The sequence below is a fragment of the Coffea eugenioides genome, chromosome 1 (assembly GCF_003713205.1).
Source record: "Coffea eugenioides isolate CCC68of chromosome 1, Ceug_1.0, whole genome shotgun sequence".
NCBI lineage: Eukaryota > Viridiplantae > Streptophyta > Magnoliopsida > Gentianales > Rubiaceae > Coffea > Coffea eugenioides.
In genome coordinates this window covers 2600996-2610553 of record NC_040035.1, presented here as the reverse complement: position 1 = coordinate 2610553, position 9558 = coordinate 2600996, and the positions used below count along the sequence as shown (strand labels likewise).

The window sequence follows — 9558 nt, the reverse complement described above, 5'->3', positions numbered from 1 at the left end:
TACATAACCCCCTCATGATTTGGATTAAAGTGTCAAAGAAACGGAAATAGTCATTCGTAACGGAACTTCTAAAATTGTCGAAATTACCCTTATAAATACATGACACACTAATCTTGTATGATTTTTATATTTTACCATATAACCCCCTTATGGTTTAATACTTTACCATATAACCGCCTTATTGTTTTCAAAATATACACATAACCCCTTTGGTTAATAAAAAATTTTCAACTTTACATAAGGGTATTTTTGATATTTTAGGTGATTCCGTTACGAATGATCATTCCCGTCATTTTGACACTTTAATCCAAACCATGAGGGGGTTGTATATAGCTTTTGAAACCATAGGGGGTTATGTAAAAAAACGCTAAACCACAGGGAGGTAAAGTGGAATTTGCCCTAGATGTTTTCTGTTAGACTTTCACTTTAGTTGAAACGACAGGGAGTTAAATTGTAAGTTTCTAAACCATAAGGAGGTAAAATGAACATTAGTCAAACCACAGGGGGTTTTTTGGTATTTAACCCTTAAAAGAATTCTATGTACTTGCCTAGAGAGTTTTTTACACAAGAAGAGTTAAATTTATTTTAAACTAATGTGTCATGCATCTAATCCTGTCTTTATAAAAAAAAAAATTTACACTGTGTAAAATAATTTAATCCATATATATAACTAAAAATATTATTCTAAATTTTTTGAATTAATCCTATATACGTTAAATGTATGTGCGCTATCATAATTGAATATATGACACATATGTAAAATTTAGATTTCAATTTCAAATTCAAATCAATTGTCATACTTCCAATAATTATAATATATACACTTCAATGATCCAAATTTTTTACGCGGCAAATTTTTTACTCGGCAAATATGTCTTCATCCTCATATCACAAACTGTCAAGTCGAATCAATTAGCATGATGAAGTTCACTTTGAAAGGTAATCATTTAGTGCTGAGTTGGGGATAACACCACTTTCTTGTAGTCAAACTGCCAATTATGTTAATTAAGAATGATTAAGGTGATAGTCCATCAGATAACATAAGGACAATTGACTAAAGGATTAACTACCAAATGACCGGAGCAAGTGTCCACACGGTCTAGCTCAAAAAAAATGAAAAAACAAAAAGAAGAAAGGAAAAAATAATGAAGAATTTCTTGAAGTTCTTAAGCTTTCTCTCTCTTTTTTTTTTTTTTGCACCAATATATTCCGAATACACGAATACTAACATCTTTTTATTTTTCTTTCTTGAAAAGGGGGGAAAATGGCTTACTTAGGAAAATACATGACAATCTCAAATATTGTTTCCATGGCTTAAAAAACTTGTCATCGTTGCTAATATTGGAAGGATTCTTTCCCAACAAGAAAAGTTAGTACAAGGAGATAACTGCTTTATTACCAAGGGAAGGAAAAGAGAAAGATGAAGGGTTTCAAAGTGGACCAACATTTGCTATTCACTTTCGAGTAATATTCCACCTTACCATCACTAAACCCTAAACCTTTTTCTACATTATTCCTCTCAATCCCCCGTGCAAGTGTCTATGGTCGGTTATAGGTGGCATGATCACATTGATCAGAAGAAACTGTATATGAAAAGAATCTATGCCACTAAAACCCTACACTGTCCTTGGAAGCATCCTGACTTTGGATATCCCATCTCAAAAAAGTCGAATCAAAATGACTCAAGAAAAGAGAAGTTTTTTCTTGGTTAAGAGATGACACCAGTAAATCATCTGAAGCCAAATAATTAAGCACTACCTAAGAACTTTGTGACACTGATCTCATTTCTTATCAAATTATCCTCCCTTTTTGTTGTATATGATTATTGAGAACGAAAATTTAATGAAATGTCATAACTTAGTCTTGTCAACCATGTAATATTACGAGAGAGGATGACTAAATTTTGTCATCAATTTAAGGAATCCTTTTATCAAAACCATATAATTGGCCCTTAATTTTTACTAGCATTTTTTGTCCGAAAATATGAGATCTCCTCTATATAAACCAATCCCCACTTGGAAACATTTCTTCCTAAGCACTCCTACCCTTGTATCCACAATACATCACACCATCACCTAGCTAGCTTTCTAGTACATCTCAGCTACAATACTACTCTTTGTAATAGACATCCAACTCTCCTCACAACACTACTAGCTACTTCCAGAATCAACCACTATGGCTACATATTACAGGTCTTCATACAACCATTATCTACAGTACCTTTCTCTACCCATTCACTTCTTCTTCTTCTTGCTCGTAGTTTTCTTGTTCTTGGTATTCACATGGTACATCAACTACGAGAACAAGTATGAAGACATACTACAGGAGTTGAAGCTTGTGCTGCTGATTTTTCCTGTGATTTTACTCCTTGTGGTGCACTGGCTATCAAGGGGCGAATATTCAGAAAGTGGTCCATCTGTGACATCTTCACCAGAGGAGGACTCACCTCACAGGGTTGGAGGCTCTCCAGTTGGGGTTGCACTTCTGCTCATTTTTCTCCTATTTATGGTCTCTCACCATACTTCTTTCCAAGAACGTTGGTTCCCTTTATTTAGCAGAAGATAGAAATATGTAGTACTACATAGTAGTCGCAGTAGTTTCTATGTATGGTACGAGACTAGTTTCTTGTTCATTTTTAGTTTCCAGTGCAATATTTGGGTTGAAGACCAGCAGAATTTGACCTCTCATGTGTAAATATTTAACGTTTATCAGTATTAGAAGTTTAGTATACAACCTGTTTTGGGTTTTTTTTTTCTTTTTCTTCTTTCGAGGGGGTTAAGAATTGGGTTGTTTAAGGGATGTGAGTTGCTGTTAATCATGTGTAGAACTGAGAGTAATTGTATACCTATGTTTTCAGGTTTTTGTGTGTTTTCTGTGAGAAAATGTGTTTTCTAATCATGCTACTATATATTATGCCATTCAAAATTCAAATCCAAATAAGAAAATGGTAAATTGGTCATAATTTTCTGGTGTTCATGTGAACCATAAAAACACTTGTATCACTGTTTTATTGATTTAAAGCAACCTCCCTATGTTAATCAAGGGAAATTCTACCATCCCTTTAAATGAGTAGTTAAATGATGTAAAGTTGAGATGGATTACAGAAGAAAAAGTGGATTTATGCATCCCGTTTTCTAAAACAAATGCACTTTGCCAATATGAAAATGATTGATGAACTAATTATCCAAGAAAAGAAAAGATCAATATGATTAATTAACTACTCTAAATGGTTAAGATGGACCTTTATCTGAATCTCTAAAGATCATTGGGAATTGGAGCAAAATCTTCACCAACAATGAGACAGACAAATGATGAACCAGAAGCTTCAGTGTAGGGTAACATATAAAGTAGCAGTACTAAAGCAAGCACATGGGGCATTCTCAACAAGTTTCAATACGTTTTCCTAGTTCCCTATTGCAGTCAAAAATATTTTTGGTTAATTTGGAAAATTAATTAAGCTATTAGCCCATTAAATGATTAGATTAGAGTAATTAAGACTCTGTTTAATAATTCAATTCAATATTTAAATACGTTCAGACATTAAGCGTGTTTGATAACAAAAAAAATAGAACATTTTAATTAATTAAATAATTCTAAATTACCTTATGCGAAACTTACTCTTAAACTAAATCATACAAATGCTCACTTATCATTTACTACAAAATACTTTCAATATTAAGATGAAGTATTTAACAATTTTATAAACTTAATAGATTCAGATATCAAGTTTCAACTTCAAAATTCAGATTTCCGTTTTATTAAATGCACCTGAAATAACAAACTTAGAAGGAAATCCAATTGGACATGATAAAAAGAAGAGTAATAGGCCCCTGCGCAAGCATGAGCAACCGTTTCGAAGTTAGAGAGAAGTATGGAGGGAAAGAAGCTGGTGTCCAGATTTGAAAGAAGAGTGGGGGAAAGAAGAACTTGAAATGTGGTTTATCTCCTCCTGTTAATTGTGTTGTGTTCCTAAAACTTCTTTTAAGAAACTAGAATCTTGCTTCAAGGTTTAAACCAGTATTGTTAAATGAAAAAGGGATCAAAAGGCAAATTTCAGCCTTAAGCCTGAACCCTTTGGAACCAATGAGCGTCTAACTTCAGTCTTCAACTTATAAAGATTCCACCATTTTGGTTGCCATTAGATCAGTTAATATTGGCATCAAACAAAAGAATTTGGGGTACAAAAGGGACCATTTTTGTCTGTTCTTTTGTCCTCTGGAAAATAATACTGAACGCTGACAATAACACAGGTTTCATGCATGTGATTTTCGTTGGAACGATTCTTGGACAAAGTAGCTAACTAGTTTACAAAGGATAGCTAGGCGTTGGGATTAGGATCACAAACGAATCGAGCCGCTCAGAAATAATTCGAGTCGAAATTGAATTGGGTAAACCGAACTTGAACTCGAGTTCAAGTTCAAAAATATTAAACTTGTTAGCTCGCTATCTCGAATATATTTTTTTATTTTTTTTATTTTAATAATAAAATTATATATATATATATTCCTAATATTTTATTATTTATTAAAAATATTATTTTATTTATTTTTAAAAATTAAAATAATTATGTTTTATTTTTTCGAATTCGAGCTCGAGCTTTAAATTAGCAGCTTGTCGAGTTTGAGTTTGATAAAATAAAGCAAGCAATTAAGGTTTTGTAGACTGTCAGCTGTCAAAACACATTCAAAGGGATGTTAAATCTGCAGAAGTGACGGTCAGAAAGAGAGGTTCCAAATTGCAGTATAAGTTTGTACACTCAGACCGTGAGCATCAGCTGCCAAACTAATTCAGAAAAAGAAAGCAGTTCTTATACCAAAATGAAAAGTTACTAACATCAAATGGCATCAAAAGCCCCAAAAAAAAAATTGTATTTCCACATTTCACCGGACACATTCATCAGGGATGCCGTTACAGAGGTCAGCTTGATTAGATATCAGGACCAACAATAGGTCAGATGAGCATCTCATGAAAGCCACAATATTTCATCTCTAGATATTTTAGTTGTGACTTAAAACTGTTTACTGCTCTAGCAAAATCCTGAAAAAAAAGGTTCATAACCTTAGAGAACCAACAGGAAGAATAAACTCAATTTGCTAATCACACCCTGGCATGCATAAATTATGTATTCTCTAGATTGCTAGAGCGTAGCCTCCCGTAATTGATGCTCACCTACAACAATTATATGACCTAGATAAAAAACCAGGAAAGCCAGAACTGCAAGATTAGAAGGAATAGGAGCTCTGCAACCTGAAAGTACTTCTGTGATTTCCAAACAAAGGCATTTCCTCTTCCTTAACCTACAAAAGTCAGGTCCGTTGGTCAGCATCCTTTAGAAGAGACATGCAGTCACGAACAGACAATTAGCTATCTACACAAACAAGGCCATGCTTATCATCCTTCTTATCACGGTTGCAAATGCCTAAATCACATGAATAAAGCTAAATAGAGTACATTAATGTTGTGATAAAGGGAGCAATACTTCTCTTAGTAGTGGATCCTCTGGAATTGGGAGCATTTTCTAACAAATAATCTCATTGTTCTTTAATCATCTTCGCAATTCATATACTCGTGCTAGCATGCAGCTTTCAGCATGATATTGTTGCCTGCTGCAACTTTTACTTCATCTGCCACTGCCCACCAATCCAATTTGCCAAACGTCAGAAGAAAATTAAACTGATTGAACACTATAACTTAAGAAGAACACTGGGTCCAGAGAACTTGGACCACATAAATGCTTCTTTTATGATTTTCAAATCAAGGAAATGACTTCCAGATGAACATAGCATTGCATTACGCATAAGTATGTCTAGAGCACAAGTGCATCCATAAGGAAACCAAAAGGCAAGAGATAAATGGCCCATACCCTTAACAAACTAATTCTGAAAAACTCTTATGCAGTAGAGAGCAGAAGACAAGGTAGCAATAGGCATAAACAACTAACTGCACACCACTGCCAAACAAAGCTGAAGCTTGTACTACTGAAATTTGGCCCTAAAGGAAAATATCATCTCATATTTTGCATGAAGATCGAGAATCTTTCACTTTTCTTCCGTGCTCAGGCGGAAACCCGTGGTTTCTTGTCTGTTGTAATTGTTTCACATGAAATTACAGACATGATTCCCTTGCAGTCTGTTACAACTTAATTGGTTCAGCAATTGGATACTGAGCAATTTTATGCACATAAACAATTAATGAAAGTCCCATTTTCAAGCCATTTAACTGCAAGAGCAAAACTTCTGCATAATTCGGTGCTCCAATGAAACCCACTGCAATAGAAGAATCAAGAGACCATGTAATCAATTGCTAGCTAGACTCTAAACTTCTGTGTATCTCATAAATAGGTATTCCATACTACACCAACTACAACCACAACAACCTCAAATTGCCCAGAAGCATTCCTGCATGAAGGTAATTCATGTCATAAAAGCTTTGCAACTCAAACCATGTGTCATCTCTTCCAAAAATTAGTTTAGACTCCAAGAATCCTACCAGCAAACAAAGATCATTTGATTGCAGAAGCAGAGAGCTTCCTCTTAACATCATTATTACCAAGAAAACTAATGGCCTTTTGAACTAGCAAATTGTTCATCAGCTCTTCAGAAAGCAAGTCTCAAGCCATCTGAACCAGAAAAGGAACTTATGGCCTTTTCACCAGTTTCCCGGGATTAGGCACTAGACAGCTGCACCCAACTGCTCCCTGGAACCTTCTTTAAACCTTTTTCATTCATGGAAACTCTAAGGTCATTAGTGTCACTCCAATAGCCAGAAAGAGAGCACATACTCCCAGCAAGCACATAATTTGCTCCAACATCAGGCTCTATTTTAAGAAGAAGTTGCTTAAGATGTTTTTCTTCACAAACAATACGGCCATGATATCTGCATGAACTGATGAAGCTCCTCAATACAATAGAATTAGGCTCCATAGGCATGCTCTTTATAACATGATAAGCTTCTTCGATCTTTCCAGCACGACCAAACATGTCCACCAAGCAACCATAATGTTCCATGGTTGGCCTGATGTTATGAACCTTTACCATTTTATCAAAATAATCTTTTCCCTCATCAACAAGACCCATGTGACTACATGCAGAAAGAACTGCAGAAAATGACTTACTATCAGGCTGCAGGCCAGCTTCTTCCATTTTTGAAAACAATGACATAGCTTCTTCCCCAAAGCCATTATCTGCAAGGCTAGAAATCATGACAGTCCAAGACTGCAAATTTTTATGACTTGTTGAATCAAAAATAAGGAACGCTTCCAGCATGTGACCACATTTTGCATACATCTCAAGAAGAGCAGTTCCCAGTTCAACATTCAATCCAACACCGTTAGTTAGAATGTGGGAATGAATGGATTCTCCAAGCTTGACATTGAGGAGACGAGTACATGCAGCAAGCAGGCTAACCAAAGTGATGGAGTTTGGCTTCTCATGTTGTATGATCATGTCTTGGAAAACAGTTATAGCATTTACAGGACAGTTACTGTAATCATTCAAAGTCAAGTAATAAGTCAAACAAAAACTTCAAGACTATAAAATGTTAAAATATTGGAAACAGAGCCTTAACTACATGCTAAAGAATACAAAGGAAGTAAAAGATAATCCTTAGCCGACAATAAAATCATCAGATACCATTCCACCACTTCAATTTTCATTTTGAGACCAACAATCAGCGCAATTTCACAAGACGACTGCCATGAGTCCCCATATAACAAGTTCTCAAGGGTGTCTAGCACTTAATCGATCAAGCTAACTTGTAAACAAGGTCAGCTGTAAACAGTGTGGAAGAAAGTTTTTTTACAGTGATCATATCTACATCCATACAAGCTATAAGGCACCTAAAACCTAGAAAATAGTAGATAATGAATTGAAGGAGCAGCGCCCATAAAGAGTCTTGGAGTATAAATTTTAGGCACCTTATATTATAAACATTAAGAATATGCTGCAGTTAATAAGATTGAGACTCATTCATTTGGAAAAGTAGATTAATTTTTATTGCCTTTTCCTACCATATACCAAAACCTTCATCTTCAATTCTTGATAATTAAATATTATAATAATGTTTTCGGGAGTCCAGTAATTAAAATGCAATAAGTTGTATATAACTCTATGATCGTGTAAAAGCATATTGTGACTAATAGAGCTTGAACAAGTTGTTTAGGGAGTTAAACCATATCCCCTGGCCAGAATTAGCAGAAAGTAAAAGCAAAAGAAAGAATGAAGAGCATAAGCAAAGTACCACAAGATCAATTGAAGTATGTACGATCTATGCACAAGTCATTATCCTTCAATGGATTTTGTGCAGCATGATATTTACGCATTATAATAGCCTTTGTTACTGGAAGCCAAAAAAATATTAATAATATTAATGAACGTCCAAAAACATAGGAGTCGACTAAGAAGTCTGACTCCCATACTCCAACTGATTTTCTCCTTCCCTTCCCTAAAACAAAAGTACACTCCGTAGTTGGGCTTTCTCCCATGAACAACCCCACTACGACTCATTGCAAAGGAAGTTAGGTGTTTCGAAGATAAATTACGAACCCCTAATTGCTGAGACAAGTAAGAAGGAAATCAAACAAAAGAATTAGCATTACTTCGGTAACTGATTAAGGATAGAACGTACCAATTAACATAAGAAGCAATCATAGAACTCCAAGAAACCACATCTCTGTGAGATATTTCATCAAACACTTGCCTCGAATACGCAATCAGATGAAGCCCTCCATACATTCTGAGCAGTGTATTGCATATATGTAAATCCCAATCAAAACCCATTTTCAACACCATTGAATGCAGAGTCCCACCTAGTCCAACCATTGAGAAACGCCCGCAAGCTTTGAGCACAAAAGGGTATGTATATTTATCGGGTTTTATCCCGATTCTTTGAAGATCAACGAACATTTTTACCGACTCTAACGGTATTGAGCTCTTTGAATACCCTTTAATCAGTGTATTCCAAGCAAAACGTGATGGTGTAATCGGTGATTTGTCAAAGATTTCTCTTGAAATTTGTAGTGATATTAAAGACGAGGCAAGTATAAGTCTAGAAAAGAAGTGTTCTTGATGATCTAGAGCCGTTTTGATGCTGAGAGATTGCAGTTGAAGAAGATGACTAGTGGTTTTTGACCGTTGTAACAGGGTCTCAATCTGGCGGGAAATCATCAGACTTTACACCGATTTTTTTTTTTCTTTTGCCGTTCTTGATGAGGACCAATTTTAACTGAATTTTGATATCATTATACAATGCAGTAAACTTGTGGCATTTGTACCTGCGGTTTCCAAATTACCGTATACTATGTCAGAAGGGGGCACATGACATGACATGTAAATTTAACGAGTTGGAGCCTGAATTTGGTGTAATCTGTGATCACTCTATTTTGGGTGAAAGTGTGAAACTTCATATGCTTGACAAAATCGATGCCAGTAGCCAACGATCGGATCGGATCCGAAGTAGGGCAGTTATCGAGTCGAATCGAGTAATTAGCTATTCGAGCATTAATTAAATAAAAAGGTAAAAAATCTCAACGATCATTCAACTATTGACGGGATCATGTTT

General features: G+C 35.2%; 1 protein-coding gene across 1 annotated transcript; it reads right to left on the bottom strand.

The window, feature by feature from the left end:
• Window positions 1-4857: 4857 nt before the first annotated feature.
• On the bottom strand, window positions 4858-9164 carry LOC113783108 (pentatricopeptide repeat-containing protein At2g36730-like). Its single transcript, XM_027329149.1, has 4 exons — window positions 8626-9164; window positions 5864-7482; window positions 5480-5630; window positions 4858-5297 (listed from the first exon to the last, which is right to left on the bottom strand). The coding sequence occupies exons 1-2, from the start codon at window positions 9162-9164 to the stop codon at window positions 6666-6668; spliced, it is 1356 nt and encodes a 451-aa protein (XP_027184950.1). The 3' UTR covers window positions 4858-5297; window positions 5480-5630; window positions 5864-6665.
• Between the last annotated feature and the right edge of the window lie 394 nt (window positions 9165-9558).

Excerpts from the sequence above, each read along its gene's own strand:
- LOC113783108 (XM_027329149.1), bottom strand. The coding sequence starts at position 9,164 with ATGATTTCCCGCCAGATTGAGACCCTGTTACAACGGTCAAAAACCACT. Across the intron at positions 7,483-8,625 it reads ATTGCTTCTTATGTTAATTG|TAACTGTCCTGTAAATGCTA; the intron begins GTACGTTCTATC and ends GAATGATTACAG.